Genomic DNA, 18,874 nt, shown 5'->3' on the forward strand with positions numbered 1-18,874 from the left:
GCGGGTCCCAGGGCGGGGCGGGTCTCAGGGCGGGGCGGGGCCTCAGGGCGCCACCAGGCCATGGCGTGGCGAACCGCAATGGGTGCAAGTCTGCTTTTTCTGCTTTCCACGTTTCCAAGCCCCCTCGTTCCGCACTCCAGCGCAGCAAACACTGATTGCTGGGCGCACCTCTGCAAGGAAGTTACTCCTACTCTCCAACACGAAGGCCGAGAGTCCAGCCTCTCCCCGCAGGCATCTGGGGAGCTAATCTCCCCTAGGGTTGGAACAAAAGCCGCACGACCCTTCCCCCGCCACCCGCCCGACCCACGCGCCTCCGCACCTCAACCCCTCCGAGTTCGCTCTTTCCTCTTCCCTCTTAGCTGTAAATCCACCATTCAGCCAGCTCTCCTGTGGTTCTGGGTGGCAGACGCTCTGTCCTCCAGTTGTATCCCCGAAATTGCTGTGTGCGGCGAAGTTCCTTTGTCCAACTTTGCTGCCTTCTTGGTTCTCCCCTCTCAAAATGGCTAAAGGACTTGAATGTAAGACGGGAAGTCCTAAAAATCCTCCAAGTCGGTGTTGGCGGTCTCCGGCGCCCCCAAGGATCTCACTGGGTAGCTTGGCCAGGTCGGTGAGGCGGATGGGCCCGTCCTGCAGAAAGATGGTCTCTTCCTTCACCGAGCGCCACTGTGCCGAGTCCGGGGCTGCCGCCACAGCAGCGGCCGCAGCCGCCCACGAGCTCATGGCCCCGGCTGCGGTGCTGACTGAGAGGAGCAGCCGCCTGGCCTGGGGAGACGCGAGCAGGAGTCGCTACGCTCACCAGTCCATCTTTTAGTTGTATTTCCGAAACTGCCATGCGAGGCAACAGATCAGCAGTTCACCTCCGCCACCATCTTGGCTCCTCCCTGAATCCCAACATTTTCTTATATTTCCATTTTAGCTATTACAGATAACAATAACCAAGGGTTTGTATGTTTAGCATGCTTCTTATTATTTTGCATTTCCTTATGTATCTAATGAGTCAACTCAGAGTGAGGTTTACTACATTTGTAAATTCCATTGGTAACTTTTACCTTTAGTGACATATCACAGCACAACTGCAGTTTCATATCATGGGTGACTAGGTAGCCATCCAGGGATCAAAGGTTCATCATCTCCTGCCTTTATCTTCCTTTCTCTTCCAAAACTACTACATGTTTCTGTGAGCCACAGCAAATCCCATTTCTCTGACACCAACTAAGGGGTTCTGAACTCAAATCCAATGTGTGGGTAAAGGTAGGTTTCCCCCCACATGCACACACACACCACCAATTCTCCAATACCATCTGGGTGGTCCTATAATCCCACTTCATTCTGACATTGCTGGATTAAGAGCCCAGTCCCACAAGACTGCTTCTCTCCCCACTTTTGACCACAGGTTTGCTTCTAACTGACTCTATAGACTACAGCAGCAATTTTCATGTCATGACACACATAAACAAACTAATTATCAAAATTCTGTGGCACACCAAAATATATTACATTTTTTGCTGATCTGACAAAAAATAGGTATAATTTTGATTCATTATGTGGGACGGCTATTGTTGTGTTGACCATTGTCTTTTTTTTGGGGGGGGGGGGTTTTGACAATCAAAGGGAAAAGAGGTCAGTGCCCCTGACTAAATAGCCAGGTATTACATGTTTTAAAAATTCTTGTGGCACACCAGTTGAAAATTGCTGGACTAGAAGTTCCCACAACCCTCTTCTTGTGTTCAATTAAATTGCTAGAGCATCTCACAGAACTCAGAGAAACATTTTATTTACTACATTACTGGTTTGTTAGAAAAGGACATAACTCAGAAACAGCTACATGGAAGAGATACATAGAGCAAGATATGGGGAAAGGGCATGGGACTTTTATGACCTCTCCAAGCACATGCCACTCTCCCCAAATCTCTACCAACCCAGAAGCTCTCAGAAACCTATCTTTTAGGCTTTTATGGAGGCTTTATCACATAGGTATCATAGATTAAATTCATTGGTCACTAGTGATTGAACTCCAATTTCCAGCTGCTCTCCCCTCCCTGGAGGTCAGTAGGGTGGGACTGAAAATTTGAACCCTCTAATCCAGTGATGGACAACCTTTTGACCTTGGTGTGTCAAACTTTGCCAAAAAACTGAGCATAACTCGGGTAGTGTGTCACTTTGAGGAAAAAACATTATTTCGCAAATGTTTCATCCTCAGGAGCAGTAAATGTTTCATCCTCGGCATGCGGCCGCCTCAGCGGCCGCGTGTCATCAGAAATGGCTACGCGTGTCAGTGTTGACACGCGTGTCATAGGTTCGCCATCACTGCTCTAATCAAATGGATAACTCCACTGGCTACCAGCTCCTGTAAAGTAACTCCATTCACATAACAAAGAAACATTATCACTCTCATCACTTAGGAAATTCCAAGAGTCTTTTAGGAGCTCTGTGCCAGAAAGGGGGGAGAAGGGGATGAAGACCAAGTACATATTTCTTATTATAAATCACAATAACACAGGGTGCATTAAAATATTTTTGCATTCTTACTTTTCTTTGTTCTTGTTTCAGAATAGTTAAGTTAGCTTTCATAGTCACTTATTCAGAGGAATAGTCTTGCTGTTTCATTTCCTTGGTGAGTGATGCTTTTTTGAGTGAGAAATTATTTACTCCCTCCTTATTGATTCTTTTAAAAATGTGGGATGCTACCAAAATAGTTTAACTCTAGATACGTTCCTGGGAGCCCAGCTGTGTGTTTTTCTCTTCCCCATCCTCCATCACCTAATTCTACCTCCTCTCCTAGTCCCTTGTAGCAAGTGAAGAACCTTCCTCCACTTCAGACCCTTCAGGTTGATCTATGAGTAAGGTTTGTTTGCACTGTCAAGAGACAGTGATACAGCCTTGGACAGAAAATTAGGGTAAAGAAGGAGAAGGCAGAAAAAGGCATGGAGGAAAGGGGAAGTCTTACGTGGAGAAAGCATTGTTCTGTCTCTCACATCGGATCCCCTTGCAGTTGTTCGGCTCATCAATCGCTCTGGTCTCATAATAAAAGTAAAGCTGGTTCAATCCATTGGCAAAAGCCAGAAGGACCAGGCAGTAGATAAAGAGGAATTTGAGGATATCAAGCAGCATTCGCCCCAAAGAAATCTGCAGAGGCCCTAAATGGGAGTTGGCTGTGAACAGGGATATGAGACGCAACGAACTTAAAATGTTGGATATTGCAAAGAGTGCTTCTGCAATCAGAGTCGGGTGCCACATTTCCCATTCTTCCCTTGGACGAGAACCATTATACTGAAAAAACAAAACAAAAAAAAACACAAGTGCACAAGATGAGAAGTACAGTGAGCATTTATAAAACTTTCCCCTTTTGCCTGTATTCTGCACCCAAATAAAGCCATCAAAGTAAGCATCAAGCATTCACTTATACAACACTTTTGGTCCCCCCCCCACATCCAATCAATACATGATGTTAATAACTCTCTTCTTCCCACTCCCATTCAAATATATACCCAGGATATAGACATAGAAAAATGAATTTCATAGCCATCATATGGAGCAACCACCTGTGGCTTGTCAACATTTTCTAACTATGAGTTTGCCAGATTGTTGGGGAGTGTCACTGGAATTGAGCCACTGGTATGCCCAAGGTAGGGGGGACAAACTATTCTGCTTCTTAATGAGATTTCAAATTAGATTCACCTCCTCAACCATCCCCCATCTATTTTGTCCTGAGCACCACAGACAAGCTGTTACTGAAGGACAAGGGATAGGTTCAGCCTCAATGGTGTGCAGTGTTTACCCTGACGTCCCTGCTGTTTGCAGTTTGGGGTGGATGGAGCATTATTGGAGGGCCATTATTCAGAATTTTCTGCTAATTTTTGTTGCAATCTGTAATGTATTCCATACTATTACAAATAGCATGTCAATTTTCCATGTAGTGAATTTAGTACTGTCCACTCAGTGGTGTATGGATGTATTTTATTGTTCCTTTGGCAGCCCTACAAGTTTGAATGTCTGTCTAGCACAAATGAAGAACCAGGGGATTGAAATAAGGAAAGAGCCAGTATTTCTGGGGTTATTATCCATTTTTCATCCTTGTCTTGGACTACTAGCTCCTAGAACATTGGGTGTCCAGCTTTGTAGAAATATGGCTTTGTTGTGAGACCTAAAGTTCAATTGGATTTTGTCACTTAAAACTACCTTTATCTCTTGTGAAAAGCAGTCATACAACAGACAGCCCACAGTGACCAGGGCATAGCAGCTGGCAGACACCAGCAAGCAGGTGGGCAGTAGCCAGAGGAACTTCCAGCATGATGAAGGCAGCTCCAGGTCCAGGGCTCCTATAGTCAGGGCTGCCCAGGCAGAGCCACTGCTCTAATTTCATCATGGTATCCTCATGGATTCTTCACCATTGCTCTCACCCTCCTCGCCTTCAAGGACACCACATGTGCATTGTAGAGACAGATCCAGCAGGCCAGGTCTGACTTAACCTGCAAGGGGATGCGCTTCTGACACCCTAACCCCATTCTCATGAGAACAGCCCTCCATCTCATCTAACATTGAAGAGCAAGTTTGCTTTCTAAAAACAAAAGAAAATAACAAAACCCCCAAATTGCCTTTATCTTTCAATTTCATCATAGAATGAGGATAATATCTACTCCTACCTACTACACACGTTCGTGATTATGTACCCATATGTGAAAGTCTGTGTACTCCATAAGGGGAGATGTTATGGAAATACAAGGAATTGCTTATTACCTTCTGAAGACAGAAGTAGATTTGGCTTGGAATTCATTATGAAGCATATTGCCTTGAGCTCTCATCTAAATATCACAGTTTCTCGAGACTAAATGTAAACAACTTTCCTGAGAAAATGTTGCATTGTGGGCCAAATTATATTGTTAGCGTTTTTAAAATGTGCTTCAGTTCCAACAACTGAGGAAACTGGTGTTAAAATCATTTGTGTGTATCCAATATTCTTTACTGTCAGAGGAGTTTGGAGAAACCTTGCCACATTCTGCTTCTGTTTCAGATAGACTTTAGTTGGCCAACCAGTTTTGTACACTCTTGGCCAAATCTTGTATCTCTACATTTTTCCTTCCAAAAAAATCTGCTGCATCTCTGTGGAGGGGTGGGTATTGTTATGCCTCTTTTACAAGTGGAGGAACTGAAATACAGAGAGGCAGAGTGACTTGCTTAAGATCATACAACACAGCAAGTTGATGGCAGATCCAGGACTAAAACTCAGGTCTCTAAACAGTCTAGCATTATTTCTATTAAATGTTACTTACTAGTATATGATAGTTGATATTACAGCACATATGGTAGATAGGCCTTTAAAGGTTTTGAGGTATATGTAAAAGATGGAGACTCTTTGCTGATAAGAAAACAGACCTATGTTTTAAAACTAGAAAGTATTAACTGGAAAATGTATAGCTCATAATTTAGGGTTTTTTCTCTCTACAGCCACAACTGTAACCCAGGGAAGTCCATGGGATGTTAAGTCTGAATTTTCAGAATATTCAGAAGTGTGAAAGATTATTCTTGTGGCAAATCTATGCTTTGCATATACTTTTAGAGAAAGATATTATAAAATATGAGAGCAGGGAATAAATTTGGAACTCATTTAATATGGAGGTCAACAAAAATGTTGTGTTAAGCACTGTGGGGCAAAAGTAGGTTTGCAATTGTAATTACATGAAACATGGAGTTTATTTTTGTATTATTTATTAAATATTGTGTTATTTCCCATTTGAACAACTGTAAACCGACTTTTGCCCCACCCTGTACTTTTGGTTTTGTGTATTATATGGTTCCTGTAACCATTACTCAACTAATTTCTTATAGAACTAAAAGACAGTATGTAAACAAAAGGATGTGGCTGAAGGCTAAATTTTCTCTGAAGACCATAGTTTTCTAACTCCTGATCTAACACAAGTGATTTTTCAACTGTGTTCCTTGAAACCTGAGGGTTCATTGGAGACAGCTGGTGGCCACTGTGGGAGCCAACAAGGAGGCCTGGAATACCAATTCCTCAATCCAAATTCAATACTTTAAACTCAAATATATTGCAATTCTGTATAAGTTTTAATTTCAAGATGTGGTTTCAATCTTATTTTTCAGAGTCCAAATCTAAGGCCCAGAGAGGTAGAAGGATGACCTATGGTAATCCAGTTTGTGAGTATCAGAGCAAGGATTAAATTTTCTGACTCTTGAGTTAGTGATATTGGGAGGCAAGGGATTTTTCTTATATATTTTTTTGAGATGGAATGCACCTTAAAAATTGGCTTCCATGCCTTTCAAAGGGGACTCAGTCATAATAAGGATGTGTGTGTGTGTGTGTGTGTGTGTGTGTGTGTGTGTGTGTGTGTCTGCAGCCAAGAACTGGCTTTTAAAGAAAGAACTACAATTCAATGGGTATCAAAGTTCAGATTTAGTCTGTACATATGGAAGTAAGGTGGTGGTAGAATAAATATAGGTGGTACTATCCTAGAAGACTAAAGGACAATTATTATTCATTTGTGGGGATATTTGGGGGGCACTGAGGACCACCAACCTTATGTGTATTTGTTCCTTTTGAGTACTTTAGTCTATGCTTTTGGTTCCTGTTGTTGTAGACCATGTGGGGTGACTAGTTTTCACTCTAATAAAGGATCTCCTTTAAGTCCAGCTTATCCCATGGTGCTTTTGTATTTCCTCAGTGATCTGAAATGTTTCAAGAAGCCTGGGAACCAGTTCTTGAGGTTTTACCTCATAGGGGTTGGCTCAGCCTATGTGATGCTCAGAATAAGTTCATCTCAGGCTGGTGTGCTCTGTGGATGAGTGGGCCAGATTGCCCATTTATAATTTCTTATTGCAAATCTAAAGTCTGCATGTGGCATGTCTTGCTTCATAAATTTTCTTTTTTTATAGGATGACTCCAGCTTCTTGGCAAATGTTTCCTTTGAGTTAAGTGTTTTTCAGTTAAGGGGCATTCACTCAGCTTAGCAGAGTTGATTTATCCTTTCACTCTGTGGTGGGGAAGTGTTTAGCTCTTTGGAAGCCTTACCAGTGAAGCTGGATAGGTTATGCGATTAGCTAATATTGGGCATCTATAGGTACATTTTCATATCCCCAATAGTTAATCATTTTACTGATCACTTATTCTAAACTTTTAAGCAAAACCCACCAATTTCTAGATTGATAATTTGTTGTCTCTCCAGTGTATAAATACCACTTCCAAAGGAAGAAATGTATTTTTTAGGCAAACAGTGTTACTTAGTCAGCAGAGTGCCAGAATGACATGGATTTCATCCAGGCACATTAACCAGAGATTCATACATTTCCTCACCAACTTTTTCTTGTATAAGGAAGTTGTAAGTATGTGTTAAGTGATCACCACAAGTATAAGGCATACTCTTAGGCTTCTTAAAAAATGTTTCATGACTGCATTCCACATTCATGTGCTATATAACTAACTCCCAAAATCTTAAAATTTATGTAATATGCATATTATGGGTATAAAAATAAAGCAAGTTGTTGGAGATTTGGGGGACAGCCATATTCCCATTCTAAAACTTAATGTGAAATTTAATGCCAAAAAGCATGAGTGACTAGAGAATATTGGAGCCTTAATTGTCAGCCTTTCCTCATATTGGAGAAGTTCAACTCAGGGTAGAGGAGGATGGCCATTCCATTATCTAATGAGCACCAAATTTGAACTCAAAGCCTGTGACCTAATGTGAAGGGCTATATATGAAACTATTTTTTTCAGGATAATTCAGGCTATATAGTGTGCAGGAAAAGTATCAATGTGGTTTGTGTGTATATAAATGTCATCTGAATTGGTAGGGGGACATAAATTAGGTGATACTTAAAAATCTGGATTTATAACAGCTTGAATGATCATCCTGGTGGTGGAAGTGATGAGGGAGGCAGAGACAATTAAAGGTCTATGTCTCATGCAGTGAAGTTTCTAGTGTTCTGCTATCTGTCACATGAAGAACAGTTGATGAATTATTAATATTTAGCTTTGAGAAGAGAGAACTCAGTGGGTTAGGGAGAGATCACTTCATAGTGGGAGCACTATTATGGAGAAGGAACAGCCTTGTCCTGTTTGATGCCACAGGGAAGAAGGATTACTAATGAATATGTCACAGAAAGAAAATATTAGAAAAATATAAAGTTAGTACTTTTTAATGAAGTGACAAGGGTTCAGAGAATCTTTTGGAGATAGTGAATTCAATGAATTTTTTTAAATCTCTGTCCTATACAAGTATCGGTGGGCCATCTTTCTGGAAAAGATATTTTAAACAACATTTAAGCACTTATTGAATGGATGGGTGGCTGAAAGCTATTTTACTTTCAGAGTTTAAGAAGCTATGGATTTATTTGCAAATTGCTCCATTCTCCAATTTCTTTGCTTAGGCAACACTGCTTACAAACTATTAAAATAATGTTTATATGGTACTTTCCCACATGGATGGGATCATCATCAGCACTTTACCCTTAAACTCTTTATGTCCCCAGTGCTAAAGCTTAATGTAGCCAAAATTATTGCTTAAGAGGAATGGCAGACATTCCAAATTACCTTGACATAGGCCACAATCTTCAAGGAAATAGTTGCCAGGTAGAGTGAGTTCATTGCAAAATCCATCAGGTTCCACCAGTCATGGATGTATTCAGTAAATCCACCATCCCACATTTCCTTAATCTCCCCCCAAATGAAACCTGAAGAATGGAAGCAAAGTTTCATTTCTTTACAGGGTCAGAATAGTCATCCTAGTCATCATAGTAGGATTCCCCCATATAACAAAACATGAAATAAGTGAATCAATTGGGGTTAGTGGAGTGAAGCCCCTAGAGATAGCAATCATCTACTTCTTTTTCTTTTCTTTCTTACCTCCCAGTATTGAACTTACTAAACCAGATAAGCTTTACCTGGATATGCACATATGTTATACTTTTCTGGCTACTACTCACTTTTAGCATTGTTATTATAGTTACTGGGATGCTGTTATAATTTTGGGTGCCAGATTCTATCCGCTTTAGAGTGGGAGTAGTTTCATCAATAAATTAATTAGGTCAATATTTTCCCATAATCCTTAGTTTCCAATGTGTGCTAGTGGGAAAATTTCTTAATGAGTTCTGAGGTAAGCAAGCTGACCATGGACCAAAATACTCAATGTTGGTGTTAAAGCCAGGCAGTGGGGCCCCAAATAATTTAGAATCCTTTTTTCTCCTTTCTCTTTTCATTGTGTGATGGTGTCATGGAATTCTGCCTGATAATACTGATGCCTTGGAATGTGGAACACAGTAAAGTATACGGCTGTAGTCCAAGGCAGTGGTTCTCAGGCTTTAAAGTGCATGCAAGTAACCTGGGGATGATGTTAAAATGCAGGTTCTGTTTCCAAATCTTAGCTATGGTGAATTGTGCTGCTATGAACATAGGGGTGCATATATCCTTTCTAATTGGTGTTTATTTGGAAACAGCCTAGGTGCCCGTCAGCAGATGACTGGATCAGAAAACTGTGGTACATCTACACAATGGAATACTATGCTGCCATAAAAAAGAAGGAATTCTCATCATTTGCAGCAACCTGGGAGGAATTGGAGAACATTATGTTAAGTGAAATAAGTCAGCCAATGAAAGAAAAATACCACATGATCTCACTCATTTATGGATGATAAAGAACATTATAAACTTGAACAAAAAGATAGATACAGAGACAGTAAAGCATCAAACAGACTGTCAAATTACAAGGGGAAGGTTAGGGAGAGGTGGGGGAGATAAGAGATCAATCAAAGGACTTGTATGCATGCATATAAGCATAACCAATGGATGCAAAACTCTGGGGGGTGGGGGCATATATGGGAGTGGGGTGTGTGGGGGGCAATGGTAAGATATGTACACATATAATACCTTAATAAAAAAATTAAAAAAATAAATAAAATAAAATGCAGGTTCTGATTCTAAAGATCCAGGGTGGGACTTGATATTCTGTTTGTCTAACAAACTCCCAGGACCACAATTTGAGTAGCAAAGACTTAGAGGATGGCAGTGTATTAGAGGGTCCAGTGCAATCTAATTATGCCTGGAGAATGCTGTTAAGACTGCTTCTATCATGAATTGTGTGAATTTCCCAGGTTTCCCTCTTGATTGTGAAATCAGTATCCAAATAGGATGTCTGCTCTGAATATGTACTGGGTTTGTGTGGAATAGCCATGAGAAATAAGTAGATCCAAGTGCCCCCTCTCCCAGTTATGGGAAAGAGGGCATGCCCTCCCTAACTTACCTGAGGCTGGTTCTGACTGATACTTGGCTTTCCTTCTAAACCAACTGACAGACACTTTCCTTGTCTTTGATGGTGTTATGTTAACAGAAACAAGCCCTGGGTACACTGCCAATTTCACTGTAAAACAGGAAATACTGAGTGACCAGGGAAGGGGAAGAAGGAACTACATTTCTGAGGCTCCCAACAAAGGACTATGCCACTACACAGATGGAAAGTTCAGAGCTAGTCCAACTGCCTATTCCAGTAGTTTCTTTAGACAAGACCAGCAGTCAGTCTGGCTTTATCTCCTGATCCCTTTGACTCACCAAGAACCCAAGGCAATATCATCCATTCCACGACAGTTGGGGGAGGCCCCTGTACATGAAGGTCTGTTCTGACGATGTGCTGGGAAGCCAGGAGAAGCATGAAGAGGAAGGTCAGATATGATGCTGTGTGGCAGATAAACTTGATAAAGGGTTTCTTGATGAATAGACCAAGGTTGCTCCTAGGTGAGATCAGATAAGCTATAGACAGCATGGGAAACAGGAACCCAATGGTCATGCAGGTCAGAAGCTTGACTACCCAGTGTTTCCGCCGCCATCCAGGGAAGCCATCATACCACAGAGTGGCAAGCAACTGTTGGCAATTGGGCTGAGCAACAAACTGGGAAAAAGAAGAGAACAATTTAGGCATCAGAGATAACCAGGAGGAAGTCTACATTCATACCTTTCCTAGTTTATAGCCAGTTGCATGGCCAATCCACCAAAGAGGCCTGATTTACAGGTTCCCATGAATGGATCTAACCCCAGAGATAGCTTTACATGTCAAGTTATGAGACTAGATCTTTATTTGGATTGTCTCATATATTATACAAAATCACTCTGTTTTGTTTGTGCTTTGAATTGCCTCTTTATTCCATCTCTCATCATGTTAGAGAAATGGTTCCTAAAACCTGGCTCTGCATTAGAATTTTATAAAAATTCACATTCCCAGGTGGTACTACAGGCTGACTAAATGAGCCTCTCTGGGTGGTAGAGCCTGGGCAGCCATTTTACAAAGTTCTCCTGAGAGTTTACATGCCCCTTAGCAGAGAATCATGGGGATTTTTTATTTCAAATTGATTTACATCTACTAATTCCCCTAGCCTATGTAAAGTCATCAACAAATCTGCACTTTGGGCAAACATAAACTGGCAGGGAATCAGCTCATGTCTGTGGCTATGGTTTGGGATGGAAATGAATTCTCTTTTTTATTTTGTCTTTTTCTCCTTTGGTTCTGAGACCCTGTTTGTTGGCTAGCAATGAATCGGGTTGCTACTTTGCCATTTACTTAATACCCTCTCTAATCTAGACATGCAAATGAGGAAGATATATTTTGGGGCCAATATTATAACATGTATACAACTCAGCTGAAATTTTACTTAAACTCAATCTACAAAGTGTCAGTGATTAATAGTGAAGGAATCATCAGCATTGCAAGTCACCCTCCAGCTGCTCTTTTTCTGGTAAGGAACTCAATAAGGAACTCAACTGTCAGCCATGATTTTAAATATTTGACTGCTATGGCTACCCATGGGAAAGGTTAAACAGAGCTGCACTATATATCTTACTTACCCAGCTTTACTGTTAATATATTTATGAAGGTCATTAGCTTCTCCACCAAAATCATTCTTCTCTTTCTTAAACACACAGCTGGACTATACCGCCCAGTCTCCCTTGCAATGAGGTGTGGCCACATGACTAAGTTCTTGATAATGGAATGTTTAGAGAAATGATGAGTGGCACTTCCAGACCTGCCTGTAAAGGTCTTCCATGTGTGCTCCTCCATGTTCTTTTCCTTTTCTGGCTGACTGGGATGTGGTAACTCAGGATGATTTAGGGGATTCTGTCAGCCTGTGGCCCCCAATGACCATGTGGAGGAGAACTATCTTGCTCACCAATAATACCTGTCTTGGAATGTTACATGACTGTGTTTGAGCCATTACATATTTATCCTACCCTAAATCAGTTCACTATTACAAAACTACCAAAAATAAGCTGTAAAATCTTTTTAGGATGTGATCTCAATTTATCCAAAGATCTCCATTATGTCCTTACATCTCCCTATTACACATTCACACACAAAAAGACAAAATCATCTGGTCTTTTCTACTCTTCTTGGCATTTCAGCCTATGACTAAGGCTGGGATGAAAAAAGTACCAGAAAAATTTAAAGAAAAGTTGAAGGGTAAAACAAGATATTTGGATGCAATGGGGAAAAAGCACTGGGAGCACACAGTCTAGTGACAGAAACAAATGTATAAAAAGACAGTTATAAAACAGTATAGTAAGGGCACTCAAATGCATATGAACAAAGCAAAATGAGAGCATGAAGGAGAGGCAAATCTGGACTGCTCAGAAAAAGCTTTTTGGAGAAGGCAGTACCTGAGTAGAGCATTAAAGAATGCATAGAAGTTGGCTAGTTGTAAGGGAGGAGAAAGAAAAATAGTAAACAGCCAAAGAAAAGGGGATAAAAACTAAAGTCATAGAGGTTAAAAAGATCATGACTTGTACATGGAAGTAAAGCAGTCTGGGATACATGCAGTTGAAAATGATAAGAGAAGAGGCCTAATAGGTAGGCAGGGGTTACAGAAGATCAAAATAATAGTCTTAGGCTATTATAAATAGTATGACTAATTTTAAGAGCAATGGGGGCCACAAGTGATGTGTGTGTGTGTGTGTGTGTGTGTGTGTGTGTGTGTGTGTGTGTGTAAAGTAATATAGTAGAGTAGTTAAGACTACAGACTCTGGAGCTAGATTGCAGTGGTTCTTTCTGTTCTTCAATGTCCTCATGTGAAGAATGGAGATAATAGCATCTATCGTATATAGTTGCTGTGAGGATTAAGATATGTTACTAGATATGAAGCACGTAGAACTACACTTAGCATATAATAAGGGTTTATTAAATCTTGGAAGAGTTAATACTGTTAAGATGGCAATACTCCCCAAACTGTTCTACAAGTTTGATGCAATCCATATAAAAATTCTAGGTATTTTATTGCATAAATTGACAAGATGATCAGAAAATGCATATGGAAATACAATGGAGGCAAAATAGCTAAGTCAATTCTGAAAAAGGAGCACAAATTTGGAGGACTCATGCTTCCTGATTCGTCAAAATGTTGTATTTGTGTGTGGGTTAGTGCAAATAGAGTCCTTTTCAAATTTCCTCCTTAGGGGCCTTAAAAGAAACAACAACAAAGGATGAGCAGTTATAGGAGCTTCTTAAAAGCCAGAAGACTGGGTGTTGCTCAAGGACTGAGAGCACGTGTTAGTCTTTATTATTTTCCCAATATTTTGCTAAATGCCTGACACAAGGTAAACACTGACTAAATATTTGTTGAATGACTAATTGAATAAATAAATTTGTGCTGGATGAATCTTGGCAGAACTCTCTCTTTCCAAAGCCTTCTTTCCTTAGTGTACATAGTGGGTGAAGTTTGGTAGCTAACTCAAGTCTTTTAGGAGTTGCAACTAGGAACTATTCTTAACATAGTCAGATTAACTAACATCTGAGTTCTTATAGTGTGCCAGGCACTGGACCAGATTTTCACATATATCATCTCACAGCAAACCCAAAGGTAGATATTAGTATTATACCCATTTTACAGATGATGGGACTGAGCCCAAGCTTTCATTCTTGGTAAGTGATGGAGCCAGGACTGGAGCCCTAGCTTGGCTGACCATAGACCAAGCTCTTACACACTGAATGCTGGCAATCCATGGATGGTATGATCTGAGGCCTGCAGAAAGCTGATAGTCTTAGTATCTTCCCTATTGGCCTTACTTCAGTGACTGAAATGCCCATACTACTCATTATTTTGGGTTAAGGCATTATGTTTTTAGGAAGTAGTGATATATGAAGCTAAGTGAGTATATCGTATTAGCCAGTTATCTAGCTATAAGAGATCTGCCTGCCAGCAAAGCACAGAAGCTATGGGGCTCTCCTAGGTCTAGGCTCCTGAGTAGCAGCTAAGAAAGTCAGGGGTAGTGATGCATAGCTAGGACCATAGCGGGGGGGGGGGGGGGAACCTTGAAGATCTTACCTGTTGGGTTTAGCCCCAGGCCCGATCTTTATGGAACCCATGTTTTCAATCTATCTAAATCTTTTCTTCATAAACCTCCTAGGATCCTCACTTCAGTTTTTCCCTCTGCAATGCTTCATTTCTTCAATGTTCCCAGGCAAGGGCTAAAAATTAATATTTTCTCTACTGCTGCATAGGACTTTTGGAAAAGCCATGGCTCTTTTTCCTTTGACATAAAGCTGTGTTTTAAATGGGGTGGCTCAATAGCTCTTTACCCCTCTAAAGGATAATTCTTTTTTTAAAAAAAAACTTTATTGTTGAAAGTATTGCATATGTTCCCTTTTTCCTCCATTGACCTCTCCCAGTCTGCCCCCCGCCCCCCACCCCAGGCCTTCTCCACCCTATTGTCTGGGTTCCTGAGTTATGCATATATGCACAAAGGGTAATTTTTGATAGGAATAATGTAAAGTTCTATTGGAAAGAGCATAGTCCTCTCTTAGACAACTAGGGAAACTGCTTTGATTTAATTTCAGAGCTTTGACTTCATTCATTCAGTGAAGAGAATTATCTCCCCAGCTCCTCACCAGTCTATTGTATGCAACTTTTGTCCCTACAGCTGTCTAAATAATCACATGGCTTGTACCTGATTCACATGCTGAACCCAAGGCAGACAGAATTTGACTTGCTCATTGCCAAGGGAGTGCAAGATCAACATGATTCAATTTAGGCATTTCATCAAGTATTTCTGTATAGCTGCTCTGTGCCCAGTTCTGTGTGGCACATGGGGAGGAGTTTACAAGAGAGACTGACAGTTATTCTGGCCTGCAGGAGCTCATTGAGATACCAGCCAAACCCACATAAAACAAGTAACAGGACAATGATGTTAGTGTTCAGACACCTCACAAGCAGTACAGATTGTAAAAGTGTCAGGTTTCCAGATGATTGGCTCTCACAGACTGGTGAAGGCCACTCCCCTCCAAGTAAAAATATTTTTTCATTAAGGACATAAAAAAGACATGCTCCTTGTATCTCCTATTAAAAGATCAGAATACAATTTAGTCATGCAAACTGGGTCCACTTAATGTTAGGAAGAGCTCATTACGTTGATATGAGGCACCCTAACCTAGGAACTCAGGGCATTCAGAGATGGGAAAAATCAGCAGGCACTAGAGTCAGCAGGAAAAGCTGCAGAGAATCATTAAATCAGTGAACCTCACTTCTTCTGGAAGTCTTTCCTGATGGCCACAGCTAGAGGAGATCCCTCCTGCCTGAGCCCAGACCACTTTGCTGCTTCTTTTTGGTACCTTTTAGAGCCTGTCTTGTGTTATACTAACTTACATGTAGAACCCATGACTTGGCCTTCTTACAACAGTAAGCTTCTGAAAGGAAGGACCAATTTTGTATGTTGTATGACATTTTATGCCTCAAAGGGCTTTGTGGGAATTACCTGTGTTTGTTAAAGTGAGAAATTTATCCTCTCTGCATTCCTGCTAAAAACTTTAGACATGAATGTTCAACTGCTCAGCAGCATTTCAAACACATAACTCAAATAGAACTCCCCCCCCCAAAAAGCCCCCAAGACACACACACACACACACACACACACACACACACACACACACGCGAGTGCAGAATTCTCTTTTCACCTTGCATTTTGCGTGCTTTCAAAGTGTGTCTCTAGTAGTGGTCATAATAGTTACAGATTAAATGTACATAGAAATTCTTATGTTTTGGGTATTTTCAAAACACTTTATATGTATTAACAAACCCAGAAGGTTGGTGCTATATTTACACCCATTGTACAGATGAGAAAACTGAAGCTCAGAAAGCGTAAATTGTAATAATAACAACAATTATCATTTGAATGCCTACCATGTGCTCATTTCAGAGTAGTGAGCTAGGGATAGATTTCCTTGGTTATTGAGCCCCCATTCTCTGAGGAAGCAATGGATAATGAAGGAAAGTCCACTGGAAGGAGCAGAGGGTATGGAGGTTGGAGATAGGCCCTTGAGAAGTAAGCCAGGGTGTGAGGCAGAGAAAAAAAGCCAGTAGCAATGAGCTTCTAGTGGCTCCATTAGGAACAGACAATGGTCAGAGGAGAAAAATATTTAACTCCCACAATCCACCCTATTTTCTGTCATGGAAGCTGTCAGCAAGAAAAAAAATTAGATTAGGATAATACAAGTCAGTCCCACATTTAGACACTTAACTGGTTGTTTTCAGATGATTTAAAATTGTTCAGTGTATACAAAAGTGCAATACGTGAGACTGGAAATAAGATCATCTTGACATGTTTAGCATTCAGAGGTTTGTAAAGCAGTACAGGCCTGTTATTCTGGAAAGTAATTAGCAATGGCTTATCTTGTGTTTCCAAAAAGAGATTAGCTGACTTCAAGCTGGGGAATTTACAGCTGTAATCACTTAGTTCATTTGTAGAAAAAGAACATTTGAAACATGAGAATGAATCATGCCCCCACCTCAGGAGAAAAGGTGAGGATCTTGAAGAATAACTGAGTTCCAGGCTACGGCAGGATCTGAAATGAGGGCCTTTTTTGGTAATTTGAAAGGTTTACTGACCTTCCCAGAGCCTCCTTATGCTCTCTCAGTGAATGGCTGCACGTTGGAATAGTCCCAAATTTCATTGCATCACATGACAATTCTTTAAAAGATAAGCTGGGTTGTATATGTGTTGTGTGTATTTAAAAAGCCAGCCAGCAGAAATGACCAGAGATAGAACCAGTTTTGTTGGTTTGTTTTGTAGATGCCAATCAAGCAGGGCTCTGATGAGGAGAAAATACTAAAAAAGGAAATCTGTGGCAATGCTATATTTCCTGAAGAGGCAGAAATGTTCAAAACACCTTTCTTCTCTCACCAAATGCAGTGATCTTGCTGAGACATACTTTCATGAAATGATTTGGCTTTTTACCACTGCAGCAGAAATTTGAGATGAAGAATAGGTGTAGGCAAGTGGTTTAGGGCCAGATTATAATTTTACATGTAGGCTCTGTCTAATGCAATTTGATGCTTATCCACTCAGATTATTAATCCATGAGGATTTTTTAAAAAAGGAGATACTTGCTTACCGAGGGATTACTGAGACATTTTGTAATCACTGGCTGCAGTTTCAATTAGCTAGCAGACTTGGTTCCGGAGATGGGATAATCAATATCAATGCCAACCCAGCTGCAAACTCACAATATAAGTCAATTGGCAATCATATCTCTAATTTCAAACTAGAGCTAAGCCTCACTAATTTGAACTAAATGGAGGAAGGTGAAGATAGATGCTAAAAACTGTTTTAGAACACATATTTAAAAACTAAAATTTTTCATTTGCAAATATACACAGTAGTCGGATTTAACTAAATGTTATAGTTCTGTGTTGGAGGTGATGGATTCTGAAAGCATCTAGTGAGGCTGTTAAGTCCAATGCAATGCTTCTTTTGGCCATGAGATGGCAGCAGAGGGTGGTAGGAGCTCACTTCCTACTCCAAAGAGGGGCATTCTAGTAGGGAGCACTAACCCAAGGATCAAACTAATGATACATGGAACAGAGCAGGTGGGGAAATATAATGAGAGCCAAAGAGACAACTGATTCAGATGGCCTAAGTCCTTGAGAACTGGATGCCCTGGCAGTACCAAGCCCAGTGCTGGGAGGATGCTACAGGTATGCATATCCACAGTTCCTATTCAAAAACTCCTGGGGCCAGATGTGTTTTCAACTTCTAAATTTGTCAGATTTTAGAACAATAATATGTAGTCTGTGCCATAGTTTATGTAATACCCCCAGTGGAGTTTGAGGCAGCACTCATAGTTACCAAATTTAGCAAATAAAACTTTATGAATGCTTAGACTCAATGGGTTAAATCAAGACCATAAATTTCCTCACATCAGTTTATCTCAGGGTTTGCCATCTTATGAGTTTTGATAGAAAATTTATTATTTTTTCTTCTGTTTTTTTTTTTTTTTTTGGAAATTGGTAGATTTTAGAATTGTGGACCTGTAATTGTTCAACAAATAAAAAAAAATGGAGAGATCTATGGTATGCCTTCAGTGTATCTAGTTCTTAGGGACCATGTTCCCCTCCTCACTTTTTGGATTACAGGATGTTTTCAGGTACTGCAGATCCTGAAGGATTGGGGTGAATGGGAGATTAAGTCAGGTATGCCCAGTAGTTGGTTTGGCTGGAAATTTCATGACTTGCGGTGAGCTGCCCACTTCCTTTAAAATTTTCGGCATGAAATCAGAAAAAAGGAGGTGGAGGAAACTTAACCCCACTCTATAATAAATAATACATTTTGAAACCATATACAGTATATTGAACTCTTACTCTGGTTTGGCTTCTGATTTGTAGTGAGACTTGGGGCAAGACTTTGTGTTTGGGTCTTTATCTGTGCAATGGTGGTTCTACCACCTACCCTACCTTCTTCATAGGGTTGCCATAATGATCAAATGGATCATTGGTGGAAAAATGCTTTGAAACATTCTCAAAATGGAAGATGGCATTCCTCATGCATCTTTGTTAGCTTAACTGTGCAATGTAGGCTATAAGCACAAAGCTATTTCTAATAAGGTAAAGT

General features: G+C 40.5%; 1 protein-coding gene across 1 annotated transcript in view; it reads right to left on the reverse strand.

Annotated features, from left to right (window-relative positions):
- TRPC5 (transient receptor potential cation channel subfamily C member 5) overlaps positions 1-18,874 on the reverse strand; it is a gene marked incomplete at both ends in the record, with an annotated part of 206,036 nt that overhangs the window by 91,699 nt on the left and 95,463 nt on the right. Inside the window, 3 exons of the mRNA XM_079765692.1 lie at positions 2,948-3,270; positions 8,549-8,688; positions 10,559-10,895. Of these exons, the coding sequence (XP_079621818.1) occupies positions 2,948-3,270; positions 8,549-8,688; positions 10,559-10,895 (800 nt within the window). The remainder of the gene's footprint in view (positions 1-2,947; positions 3,271-8,548; positions 8,689-10,558; positions 10,896-18,874) is intronic.

The sequence above is a fragment of the Cnephaeus nilssonii genome (genome assembly GCF_951640355.1).
Source record: "Cnephaeus nilssonii genome assembly, chromosome: X".
Classification (NCBI taxonomy): Eukaryota; Metazoa; Chordata; class Mammalia; order Chiroptera; family Vespertilionidae; genus Cnephaeus; species Cnephaeus nilssonii.